The 13,796-nt window shown below is 45.5% G+C and overlaps 1 protein-coding gene across 1 annotated transcript in view; it reads right to left on the minus strand.

The window, feature by feature from the left end:
- ARMH1 (armadillo like helical domain containing 1) overlaps window positions 1–13,522 on the minus strand; it is a 39,102-nt gene extending 25,580 nt beyond the window's left edge. Inside the window, exons 1-4 of the mRNA XM_089894351.1 lie at window positions 12,288–13,522; window positions 5,246–5,314; window positions 4,030–4,196; window positions 2,871–3,067 (exon numbers count right to left, since the gene is read on the minus strand). Coding sequence (XP_089750477.1) covers window positions 2,871–3,067; window positions 4,030–4,196; window positions 5,246–5,314; window positions 12,288–12,562 — 708 coding nt within the window. The 5' untranslated portion in view covers window positions 12,563–13,522. The remainder of the gene's footprint in view (window positions 1–2,870; window positions 3,068–4,029; window positions 4,197–5,245; window positions 5,315–12,287) is intronic.
- Window positions 13,523–13,796: the final 274 nt, after the last annotated feature.

A 13,796-nucleotide genomic window follows, 5' to 3' on the forward strand; every position in this document is an offset into this window, starting at 1 on the left:
GAGGCAACCCTCCTGTCTGTGTCTTCTACCTGTGCACTGGTTCCTGTCTTTTGGCATTAAACATTCTCAAGATCACCCAGATTGAAAGCAACCGTCCTTCAACTCTGTCTCCTCTTGCTACTGCTCTTTCCCCCTTTACACCTAAGCTTTCCAGGGGAAGCTACTTCTTCATCCTCCATGCATCCTTTGACAGGTGGCTGTAATTTAATTTTTCCTGCCATCAGACAGTCCCCTAATTCACCAAAACTTTTCCTGCTGAGCTCAGCTTTCTGTTCTACCTGCACTGAATCTCTCTGCTGTATTTGAGCCAACTGATCATGTCCTTCTTCTTTGATTTTTTAAAAATTAATTAATTAATTAATTTTTGGCTGTGGTATGGGTCTTCGTTGCTGTGCGTGGGCTTTCTCTAGTTGTGGACAGCAGGGCCTACTCATTGCGGTGGCTTCTCTTGTTGGGGAGCACAGGCTCTAGGTGCCAGGGCTTCAGTAGTTGTGGTGCAAGGGCTTAGTTGCTCCGCGGCATGTGGGATCTTCCCGGACCAGGGATTGAACCCGTGTTCCCTGCGTTGGCAGGTGGATTCTTAACCACTGTGCCACCAGGGAAGTCCATGTCCTTCTTCTTGAAACTCTTTTCCCTTACTTTTCACAGCCCTGTGTTTTCCTCTTCTCCTTTTATGGCTTATCATTCTTTTTCTTTTTTAATGTTTCTTATTTATTTATTTATTTTTTCTTATTAGTCATCCATTTTATACACATCAGTGTATACATGTCAATCCCAATCTCCCAATTCATCCCACCACCACCACCACCCCCTGCCATCATTCTTTTTCAAGGAGGCAGAGTGGTATATGGAAAGGACTCTGGAGTTAGAGTTGGATTTTAATGTTCACTTGGTATATATTTTCTACTTAGTGTGTGGCCTTGAATAAGTCACTGAACACCCTCCTAAGGCTTGTTAGCATCACCTTTAAAATGGGGATGATAATACCTGTCTCCATCAGCCACTGTGAAGACTAAAGGAGACAGTGTAAGCAAGCCCTGAGCACAGTGCCTGGCATGCAGGAGGCACTTAATAAATGGAAACTGGAAACAATAATGATAATCAGATGTTTTGCTGATCTTCTTCCTCAGCTCATCTCTTAAATGCTGGCAGTGCTCCTTCTCTTCGTACTTGGTGTATTCTACCGGGGTCATCTTATTGACTTCTACTCTTTCGGATATCACTTCTCTGTTCATGAACTCCAAACTGCCATCTTCATCTCGGATCTCTCTCTGGAGCCTCAGACTTTTATTTTCTACTGTCCTGTGGGCATCTCTACTAGATGTCCCGAGCAGTGATTCCTCAATTGAGCTAGGAATCAGAATTGCCTGGGGGAACTTAAAGGCCACCCGAAAGCTGTCAAATTCTACAGGAGGGGAGCTCAGGGTTCAGTATTTTTTGCACAAGTCACCCATCTACATCTTCTGCAACGAGCTTGGCCTTCTCCTGAGAATGGGCACTTGGGAGCCACCAAGGCTCATCAAGTTTATTGGGTCAAAACCTAAATCAGATCCGTTTTTCCTGTTCTCTTGGTGGCACACAACTCACCCCGTGGTCTAAGTCCAAAGCTGGCGTCTTCTTGACTCCTTTTCTTTTTTTTGTTTTTGTTTTTGCGGTACGCGGGCCTCTCACTGTTGTGGCCTCTCCCGTTGCCGAGCACAGGCTCCAGACGCGCAGGCTCAGTGGCCGTGGCTCACGGGCCCAGCTGCTCTGCGGCATGTGGGATCTTCCTGGACCGGGGCATGAACCCGCGTCCCCTGCATCGGCAGGCGGACTCTCAACCACTGCACCACCAGGGAAGCCCTTGACTCCTTTTCTTTTACTGTCCCAAGTCCCATACACTCTGCCTCCGAAATGTCTGTCCAACCTGGTCACCTCAATTTCTCCTGCCATGGTTCAGGCCGTATCATCTCTTTGGTCTCTTTTTTTTTTTGATTCCTTTTTTTTTAAATGGTACAGTCACTTTTTAATTTTATTTATTTACTTTTGGCTGTGTTGGGTCTTCGTTTCTGTGCGAGGGCTTTCTCTAGTTGTGGCAAGTGGGGGCCACTCTTCATCGCGGTGCGCGGGCCTCTCACTATCGCGGCCTCTCTTGTTGCGGAGCACAGGCTCCAGACGCGCAGGCTCAGTAGTTGTGGCTCACGGACCTAGTTGCTCCGCGGCATGTGGGATCTTCCCAGACCAGGGCTTGAACCCGTGTCCCCTGCATTGGCAGGCAGATTCTCAACCACTGCGCCACCAGGGAAGCCCTCTTTGGTCTCTTAACTGCCTCCCTGCCTCCAGCCCTTCCTGGAGCTGTACTACTGAGAGCTTTCGATGGTTCATCTCAAAACCTCTCTTGGAGCCTCTATTCCCTCCTTACATGGTGTCTTCGTGTGGTCGCCATGCCCCAAAGCTGACTTTGCTGCATTCTAGGGCACCGAGAGGAAGGCAGAAGACAACGAGAGAAATGGAGCTTTCCCAAGCACCAGAGATCTGGCTTCTTTCTTCACTTACATGCTGCCTACAAATGCACCAGGATTCTTTCCCTACCAAACTGACTCCTTTAATCTTTTCTACGGTCCTTTCATCAACCTTGCTGCTTGTCTCAACCACTTTTAAGTCTGCCAACATCTTTCTGATCCTTAAGTAAACAGGACAAATCACTCTGCTGGGAGACACGAACTCTCTGCCCTGCCCTAGCCTCCTGGAAGTAACGCTGATAGACCAGCAGACATGCAGTGGGAGGCTGAGCTCTGTTTCTCATGCCTGCATGGAGTGCAACTGTGGAAGGTAATTGTCAGATGACTGAGTTGGAATCAGAACCACCGGAGCATGCAGCCTGGGCTCACCTGGGCAGTCCTGAGAGTCTGCAGGGACAGCTGCTGAGCTTTCGGGGACGCACAGGGCAGCAAAGCTATTAGACCTTTGTACACTTGATTCTGGTACTTGGGATTACTGTGGATCAAAGAATCCAACAGAACTTGCACTTCTTCCTGGGTCTCTTCTGACTTAGACTTTGCCAAGAATTCTGCTATGGATCGTACACCTGAGCAAAGGAGAGAGGAAATGCTAAATTGGAAGGGGTTTATGAAAATAATCCTTACTCAAGGTTACATAATATGAGGTAATAGGATTAAGATGTATTTAACCAGGCCTGTCCAGTCAAAGCAAAATCGAGGCTCTGTTCTCATGTTGCATAGCTACTGTTTTCACCTCGTGCCTAGGTGGCTGGGGGATTTTGTTTCAACGTAGGCATGTTGTCAAAATCTGTTTTAAAATTTAAAATGGCTCTGCAAAATGCACAAATAAAACTTGCACTTTTGATTGCTGTATGATAACTAACACATAGATAGCACTCAGCACTAAATGTTTTTTGACAAATACCACCTTATTTAGCCCTGGAAACTACACTGAGAGGGAGGTGTTAGTCCCTTTTTAGGATAAATACACCGAGGCTCAGAGAGGCCATGGGGGAGAAATGACGGAAGAGCAGTGAGGGAAGTGCTTTAAAGAGGGATGCGTGGGGGATGGCATCTCCTGTGCACACCTCAAGCAGACCACTTGGTGGGACATACTGAAATTACCGGGTTATTTCCTTTTCTCACGGCACTGTAAGCTCTTTGAGGACAAGGACTGTATTTTATTCATCTTTGTGTTCCCAGCACCTTAGCGTATACCTAGCACACATATTCAACGATTTTAGTTCAATCTTATTTCTAGAGTTATTCATAAATGGCTCAACAAATCTTTGTTGAATGGATGCACGAAAGAGGATATACTTGAAATGAAGTATTTCCAAAACCACCATGGAAAGATTTGAGCAAAAGATAAATTGAGAAAATCGTAACTCTGGGTCTTCCGGTGGTGATCCAGACAGGAGCTAAGTGAGTCCACCCTACAGAACGCTTCCTGTGCAACCAGGTCCGTGATGCGTTTTCCTCTAGCAGTGCTGGGGGCGGCCCCCAGGGAGACAGGAGAAGTGACACCCTCGTTCTACATGGTACCCACCATAGCTTTCACAGATGAGCTCCTTGTACTTTCTGCCAGAGTTTGCGATAACCTGAAGTAGCTTGATGGCTTCCTTCTTGTCCTCCTCCTCGATCTCCTTCAGTGCAAGTATTTCCAAGAGTGTTAGGGCCCCTCCAACCTCAAGAAATTCTATGAGATATCGATTACTGTCCAGAGGGATAGAAAAGTAGAAATAAGACATTGTCAAGTTCCTTGACACTAACCTTTCTAAGGGATCTCAAGGACCTTTCTTCATATATTCCTCCTACCCAGGAAATGTTTGTGGGTAAAGTGACACAATAGTTTGGAAATTCTTCCTTCCAGAAGGAAATGCGGAAGTTAAATACAATGGCCATTTCCTGTGCTTGGATTTCCAGCATCTGTGTCTCTTCTTCTTGAAAGGGCACCTCAACTGTCCCATGGGAGATCACCCCTCCACCACTCACGAGCCATGTGGTTTTGGGAGGATAAGCAGGTGAAGGTGTGTCATCCTTCTGGCTGCAGTAATTGGTTTGGGGCCAGGCATGTGACCTAAGTTGGTCCAATGAGGCTCAAAACCTGGGACTTTCTTGGGAACGCTTGGGAAAGACATGCTCTCTTTTTGGTGTGACTGAGCTAGAAGGATGCATGTCTGGAGTACTGAGGACTACAACACATGGAGGCCTATGAATATAGAGGGAAACAGAGCTGAGAAATGGAGAAAAAGCGGGACAGACCAAATACTGAGAAATGGTGGAAAAGCGGGAGAGACCAAGTACTGAGGAATGGAGAAAAAGTGGGATAGACCAAATACTGAGTAATGGAGAAAAAGCAGGATAGACCAAATACTGAGAAATGGAGAAAAAGCGGGAGAGAACAAGTACTGATGACATTTTTTGAGCCCCTGGATATAGTCAGGCCTGAAATATGGATTTCCACTCTCTGGACATTTCAGTTAAGTAGTCTAATAATTTCTACTTTTTCCTGGTCCAGTATGAGTCGGTTTTCTGTAATTCACAACCAAGAGGGTGCTGACTAGCAAAGTATCAATGGAGAACATGGGATGGAGGAGCAACTAGACCAGGACCACAGCTGCCACCACCTCTGGGTCCATCCTGAGGGCTACTAGGTACCCACTGATAACTAGAAGCTAAGGTCCCATGTGGTGTGAATGTCAAGGATACCATGAGTCAGGCAGGCAACTGAGACCCCAGAATTTCGCTAGAACAGAACTCACCTGCTTACAGCTGATAAGAAGATGCCAATGGACCTGAGCAGCTTATCTAAACATGAGCCAGTCATGTAGCTGTACGACAAGTTAAAGAGTGAATTTCAGGGTGGTTTTCCATCCCGTGTCTGATCCCGGATACCACCTATGGCCCAGGATGACCAACAGCTGAATTGTATCCTTTATCTGAGAGGGGCCACTAGGTTGAAGGGGTAGGGGCATGGGTGGTGGTGGCAGGCATGTTCATGGTTCTCCAGAAAGCTCTTCTGGGGTAGTTCAGCCACTTTGGCTCTGACATGCTCTCTAGAGAGTAAGAGGCGTTGATGAATGGAGGGTGCACGAAGAAAGCTGGGGGTCAATTTCCGAGGCTTCTCTGTGCCGTGACCATTGCACCCGTGGGCTCAGCCCAGTTCATTACTTTATGCCTCATTCTTGGACTTCTCTAAAAATAATCAGCTTCATCATTAATTCTCAATTTTGTACTTGCTCAAAGCTTTATAATGGAGGTCACTATCTTTATGAAGAATTGTGTGTCTTCCTAATAAGAACAACAGGAGATGGTGGAAAAATTAAACCCTGATTTAAAACAACCCCAGTACTTAATGTTATTTTTTAATGTGAGCTTTTGCAAAAAGCTTCGTTGTAATAAAGCACCCAGAGCACGCTTCAGCTCGGATACAAGGTATGAAATCAAGCCACAACAGAAAAGGAACCAGTCAACAATTACTAGGCTCATAACACATCACAGGCTCTTAGAACACTTAAGAAATTAGCTGAAATTACTGCAGCTCACGGAGGATGACTGAGAGCTTCCAAGACTGATAAAGGCTAATGTAATGGGTTGGAGGTAATGGTGCTTTGTTGGGGAGGGAGGGTGCATGAGGCAAATTATCTCGGCTGCACCCTGGTTCCCAGGATGCCAATAGAAGTAGAGACAGATTGGCTCATTAGAAAAGGCTCTTTACTGCAAAAACAGTGTTTGCTCTGGAGCCAGGCTCCCCTGCCTGTTGCCGTTTTAGCTGGGGGCCAGGCTATCAGCCCACCACCCAGCTCCTCTGAAACCCCAGCCCCCATTTCTGCCTCCATGCCTTCTCAGTGCCTCTTTTCTTCAGCTAGCAGCAAGGCTGACCGACTTTCATCACCTTCTTTTTCCTCTGTCCCAGGCTAGCCTTATTTTCATAACCACTTCATTATACATATTTCTGGCCCATTATTTCCAGCAATTAGTTCCAGAAGTTTGCCACGATATCAGCAGTAGCTAACAAGTACTAAGCATTTATTGTGTGCCAGGCACTGTGCTAACTGCTTCGCTGGCATTGTCTCATTTAACCCTCAGCGCACCCTGCAGTGGGTGCTATCAGTATTTCCACTTCCTTCATGAGGAAACAATCTCAGACAGTTTAAGGACCTGATCATGGTCCCAAGGTTAACTGATGGAACTGGGATTTGAACCTAGGCAGCCTAACTCAGAGTCCTGCTTCTTACTGTCAGCCCTTCCTGTCTATAGACAAACAGAGGGAGGGAGTGGGCTATTGACACAGATAGTGTTGGAGGTGGGACCGTGGCAGGGATTCACTGAAGTCACCTGGATGGTGTATGGGCTTTGGAGCCAGACCACCCATTTTAATCCTTATCTCTGCCACCTGCTAGTAAATTATTCAACCTTTTCAAGGCTCATCTTTCTAATCTATAAAATGGGATGATACTGAATTCCCTGGTGGTCCAGTGGTTGGGACTCCATGCTTCCATTGCAGGGGCCGCAGGTTTGATCCTTGGTCGGGGAACTAAGATCCCACATGCCTCGCGGTGAGGCCAAAAAAAAAAAAAAAAAAAATGGTGGTTGGGGGAATGATACCAATACCTATTAGGCCTGGTGTTAGGCTCAAATGAGATACTTGTGCTGTACACAGAGTTCAGTGCCTAGAGCATAAAAAGACTCAATACATGGTAACTAATAATTTTTGTTATTATAATATATAAATCTTTAGTTTTACTGATTGGTTCTAGAAGTTCAAGTTTAAAAAAGGGGTTTGAAGCTAATGTGGGATTAGGTGGCAGTCAATTTTACAAAACATAATGATGCTATATTGATTTGTTTTCCTTCAAAATCCACCGTAACTGGAGGGGTGGGGAGGAGAAGTTGGGGGGGGGTCACTGATTCAAAATGCTATGTCTCTTCAGCCAGTCTCTTTTCTCTCCTGTATGACAAGGTCACAAAAAGTTAGGAAATTATGAATAATTCCAGGTGTAGAAACTGAATATACAACTGTATATTAAAAGCGTGGTTTGGGAGTTCCCTGGTGGCCTAATGGTAAGGATTCTGGGCTTTCACTGCTGTGGTCTGGGTTCAATCTCTGGTCGGGAACTGAGATCCCACGAGCCGCGCAGTGTGGCCAAAAAAAAAAAAAAGTGTGGTTCATTTAATAAACATTGGCTGAGTGTCCACTAAATGTTGGGTGCTCTGATTAGCACTTAGGACATGGAGAAGAATGATACGATGCCTCGGTTAACAAGTGCAATGATTGAGTAAGAAAAGAAGAGGGCTTGGGCTTCCCTGGTGGTGCAGCGGTTACGAATCCGCCTGCCAATGCAGGGGACACGGGTTCGAGCCCTGGTCCGGGAAGATCCCACATGCCGCGGAGCAACTAAACCCATGCGCCACAACTACTGAGCCCTCGTGCCCTAGAGCCTGTGCTCCGCAACAAGCGAAGCCACTGCAATGAGAAGCCCTCACACCGCAATGAAGAGTAGCCCCAGCTCTCCGCACCTAGAGAAAGCCCGCACGCAGCAACGAAGACCCAATGCAGCCAAAAATAAATAAATTAATTAAATTAAATTTAAAAAGAAGAGGGCTGAACACAGAAATCTTAGAAACACTAATATTTAAGGGGTGGTAGGAAAGACCCTGCAACAGTGACTGAGAAACGGTGATGGGAGAAGGGAGGGAAGAGGAGAGCTTTTTTTTTTTTACTTTTTATTTTTTAAAATATTTATTTATTTATTTATTTGGCTGTGCCGGGTCTTAGTTGTGGCACATGGGATCTTCGTTGTGGCATGCGGGATCTTTAGTTGCTGCACGTGGGATCTTTTTAGTTGCGGCGTGTGGACTTCTTGGTTGTGGCAGGCGGACTCTTAGTTGCAGCATGGATACAGGATCTAGTTCCCAGACCAGGGATCAAACCTGGGCCCCCTGCATTGGGAGTGTGGAGTCTCAACCAATGGACCACCAGGGAAGTCCAGAGAGGAGAGCTTTAGAAAGGGCAGTGGTCAAGCAGGGCTGGGACCAGGGTGTGAGGCGAGTGACTCACTTGCTTCAGGTATTAACTTTTTTTTTTTTTTGGCTGCGTGGCTTGTGGGATTTTAGTTCCCTGACCTGGGATTGAACCCGGGTCCTTGGCAGTGAAAGCTAGGAGTCCTAACCACTGGACTGTCAGGGAATTCTCTCAGGTATGAAATTTAAGGGGGCATCAAAATCTCAGTAACTAAATAATAGTTCCTGCATTATTAAAAAAAGAAAAAATAATATAAAAATACACAATGAATAAAATATCAAAGTTTTAAATAAAGCTAGGATCTGACACTGCCTCACTCACGTCACCCTTTGGTCGAGTGGAAAATGTTGTCAAGTTAGTGACAACATTTTGGTGAGGTTAGTGTCATGAGTTATGGGGACAAAGCCAGACTGTAGATCCTGATGTTTTTCAAAGCACCACTTGTGGACCACTGGCATCAGAGTCAACCCAGGGCTCTTTTGAAAACTAAAGAGTCCTGACAATACAGATGGCCAAGAGGCATATGAAAAGATGCTCAACATCACTAATTATTAGAGAAATGCAAATCAAAACTACAATGAGGTATTACCTCACACTGGTCAGAATGGCCATCATCAAAAATCTACAAACAATAAATGCTGGAGAGGGTGTGGAGAAAAGGGAACCCTTTTGCACTGTTGGTGGGAATCTAAATTGATACAGCCACTATGGAGAACAGTATGGAGGTTCCTTAAAAAACTAAAAATAGAACTACCATATGACCCAGCAATCCCACTACTGGGCATATACCCTGAGAAAACCATAAGTCAAAAGGACACATGTACCCCAATGTTCATTGCAGCACTATTTACAATAGCCAGGATATGGAAACAATCTAAATGTCCAATGATAGATGAATGGATAAAGAAGATGTGGCACATATATACAATGGAATATTAGCCATAAAAAGGAACAAGATTGGGTCATTTGTAGAGATGTGGATGGACCTAGAGTCTGTCATACAGAGTGAAGTAAGTCAGAAAGAGAAAAACAAATACCGTATATTAACGCATATATGTGGAATCTAGAAAAATGGTACAGATGAACCTATTTGTAGGGCAGGAAGAGAGACATAGATATAGAGAACGGATATGAGGACACAGAGCGGGGAGGGGAGGGTGGGATGAATTGGGAGATTAGGTTTGACATAAATACACTACCATGTGTAAAACAGATAGCTGGGCTTCCCTGGTGGCACAATGGTTAAGAATCCGCCTGCCAATGCATGGGACATGGGTTCGAGCCCTGGTCCGGGAAGATCCCACATGCTGCGGAGCAACTAAGCCAGTGTGCCACAATTACTGAGCCTGCACTCTAGAGCCTACGAGCCACAACTACTGAGCCTGCGTGTCACAACTACTGAGCCCGCACACCTAGAGCCCATGCTCCGCAGCAGAAGCCACCGCAAAGAGAAGTCTGCGCACCGCAATGAAGAGTAGCCCTGCTCGCCGCAACTAGAGAAAGCCCGTGCGCAGCAACGAAGACCTAATGCAGCCAAAACAAAACAAACAAACAAAAAACCCAGATACCTAGTGGGAACCTGCTGTACAGCACAGAGAGCTCAGCTCAGTGCTCTGTGATGACCTAGATGGGTGGGATGGGGGGGCTTGGGAGGGAGGTCCAAGAGGGAGGGGATATAGCTATACATATAGCTGATTCATTTCATTGTACAGCAGAAACTAACACAACATTGTAAAGCAATTTTATTCCAATAAAAAAACAATAAAATAAATAAATTAATTTTTAAAAAGAAAAGAAAAATAAAGAGTCCAGGGACCCACCCTTAATCTACTAAATCAAAACCTGGTGGTGGGGTGGGGAGGCAGGCTGGTTACCTGCATTTTAAACCTCTTTTATGCACACTAATGTCTGAGAATATTGGGGTTAACCCAGAGATGTATTCAGTGGATTCCCGTCAGACTGTGTTCAAGGCCTGAGTCTAATTAATAATTTAATCAATGATTAACTATAAGAAGAGAGAGCTGTGTTTACCTAAGCCTTTAGTTCTGCTTAGCTTCAGAGTCTCTGGTTCATTCATTCCGTTGTTCAAGAAACATGTATTAAGTACCCATTACGTGCCAGGCACGTGTTAGGTGTTAGAAATACAGAGAGGAGTAGAACAGATGTAATTCCTGCCCTTGTAGAGCTTACAATCCAGTGGGGGAAGAGAGATATTAAGCAGGTAATAACAAGATGTTATGACTATTAAAATAGAGGAAGTGCCATGAGTATATTTAACAGGGGAACCTAAGCTAGTCTGGGGCTCTGAAAAGGGCTTCCTGAGAAAGTGATGCTTGGATTGAGACCTGAATAATGGAGTAGAAATTAGTTAAATAAAGAGGAGGTTTAGGGAAGGGGAGAGGGTTCAGGCAACGAGAAAAATACATAAGAAAAGGGTCTGAGATGAATCCATGGAGTGCTACGGGCATACAGAGCAGGAATATCCTGAAATCCACCCACGACTCAAATTATCACCATCATGGGGACCAAATCTGTCTTCAGCCCCAAGTCTGCTTCTGGGGCTCCAGAGCACAGGCACCTCAAACACAACATGTCCCAAATCAAACTTATCTACCCCCAGACTCACTCCTTTCCTTGTATTCTCTTCCCACGTAATGATGTCCCATTCGCCTAGTTTCCCAAGCCAGAAACGTGAGAGTCTGTGGGAGACAAGTGGAGGTGGCAGCTGGGTTAACAGGTATGGAACTCAGATTCCAGAGAAATGTGGGCGGGGTACACATCTGAGAGTCCTCAAACTGGAGTGGTGTTGACATCCTGACAGTGGCTAGATCACTTAGGGAGAAGCTGAGAGCAAGCAGAAAAGAGGGCTGTGGCTGGAGGCCGGCAAACACCAACATTTAAGGCATGGCTGAAGAGGAGAAGGATGGACAGAAAGAAAGGAGAAAACCAAGAGAACTGGTATCAGAAACCACAGGAAGTGTGTGTGTGTGAGTGTGTGTGTGTGTGTGTGTGTGTGTGTGTGTGGTGATATGGTCTATATGTGCTTCTTTTTGCTTTCCTTCTCTCTCTCTTTTTTTATTGAGGTAAAATTGACATAAACATTACATTAGTTTCAGGGAAGAATGTTTTGAGAAGTGGGAATGGTCGGCTGACAAACGCCACTGAGAGGTCCTGTATAAGGTCTGAGGATGTGGTCACTGGGTTTCACAATTAGAAAAGCACTGGTAACCTTGGCAAGACCTGCGTCAGTGGAGTGGAGGGGACGGAAGTCAGGCTGCAGCGGGTGCAGGAGAAAGGGAGGCGGGGAAGGTCAACAGCCTTTTCCACAGGCTTCAGCACGAAGGGCAGAAGCAAGGTGGAATACAGGTTCCAGACAAGGACTGAATTAAAATCTTAAGGTGGAAGAGATCTGAGCATACATAAATGCTGATGAAAAAGCTGGTAATGAGGCAGAAGTGAAGGCTATAGGAGAGAACGAATAAAGCCCTTGGGGAGATGGGAGGGGATTCAAGCACAACACAGAGTATTAGTCCTAGACAAGGAACACCCACTTCAACTCTGATGGGAGCAAGAGAGGTTAGCCGTGAGAATGAGGATATCTTTATAGACTGGGAAGACGGGACGTTGAGGGAGTTCTTGACTTCAGGGATGGTATTTTGATCACTGGATGTCCTGCTCTAAAATCTGATTGAGAATCAGGAGAAGAGCTCCCTCGACTATCTTTGTTCCTTTTCTCTTTTGAAGATTGCCTGTTTGTTTTCCTGTTCAGCAAAGGATACGTGAGTCTAAGCCAGGTGGTCAAGCGGACCAGGAACAAGCTGGCTCCCTGGGAAAACTCCTGTTCCAGCTCAGGGGCAGTCTTGCCTTGGTTGGTTTCAATGAAATTGTTGAGGATGTGACTCCTTGCGACTTTGCCAGCATTGTCCCAATCCTGTAAAAACCTCAAGAGCCGGCTAATTGCCGCCTGCTCCTTGATAGAAGTCATGATCAGTGAGTCCTCAAGCTGGCTACAGAGGAGGGAAAACAGACAGGTTACCAAAGTATTCAGAACCATGCAAGGCCTGTAGTTACTCTGTGAGTTTTGCTTTTCCAGCAATCATCTGGAGGCAGGGTGAACCTCTGTCACCCTCATGGATGTAGTGACGTTCAAAATACACCTCTAGGACTGGTCACCTGCTACTTGAACAGGGAGGATCCAGTTGTGTTGTCATGGAATTAAGAATATACAATATAAATCTTTAGCTCTTTGGCTTCTCTGCTGGTGCCCGCAACTAAAAGGACCACAGGCTCCAGGTGATATGCAGATGCTGCCTAAAACCATGGCCTCTCTTAGCCCTCACCTCATACAACATCAGAGACTGGGCCTTTAGAGACCCAGGCCCCTCTTACGCCAATCAGCCAAAAAGGTAAAATGCTCCTTAATCTTGTACCTGTGGCCTTTAGACTCTCTCTCTTAAAAACAACTTTTAAACAAAGTTAGTGGGAAGAAAAAGTTCTCATTCCATAGTTAGATTAATGGGCTGTGGTTTGTAGGAGTCTGTGTCCTTGGGAGAGTGTTTTCAGTGGGGGAGGGAAGGTTTACAATAAACCCGCTTTCCAAAAATGGTTGTGATTGAAAGTGTTATTATCCATAACAAATGTTAGTGCTGATGGGAGAGGGGCATGTGTGATTCTTTTGTCTAACAGACAAGTGAAAGTCATATTTCACATTATCATGGGGTTTTCTGTGCTTTACAGAATATTTGTGAAACATTACTTGCAGGGCCACGATTGATATGGAGAAAACAGCTTGTGTGTAAGGGAGATGTGTATTTCACGAAGACTGTTCAACGTGAAATTTACAGTCCCATAAAGTGCTTCTACATCTTCGCCAGAGATATAGCTAAAAGGACTTTACAGTCTGAAACATCTTAAAACTGATTCTAAGTTAACGTTTCCTCACATGTATTTGAGATATTGATGGGGCCCAACTCTCAGAATTTTATCAGGAAGCAATTGAGGCATGCTAAGACAGACAGACATACACACCAACCTCCACTGCTCCCCGGAGGACACCGGGTATGTGCTCCCAGGAAGGGCGTCCACGTAGCCTCAGGGATGGAGCCAGCTACAATGTCCTGTCAGCCTTAACAGCCAGGTGAATAACTGTGGATCAACCGAAATGCAAAAATGACCAAAACCCCTCATGGGATCAGGCATCAATCATTGTGAATGACATTACAGCCCTAAGTCTGAGAATAACTTACAGAGGCCATGGCCACCTTTAACAGCCAAACTGGACTCAAGAA

This window comes from Delphinapterus leucas, chromosome 1 (assembly GCF_059928025.1).
Source record: "Delphinapterus leucas isolate spDelLeu-1000000601 "Yukka" chromosome 1, BTC_Dleu_Yukka2, whole genome shotgun sequence".
In the NCBI taxonomy this organism is placed as follows: domain Eukaryota; kingdom Metazoa; phylum Chordata; class Mammalia; order Artiodactyla; family Monodontidae; genus Delphinapterus; species Delphinapterus leucas.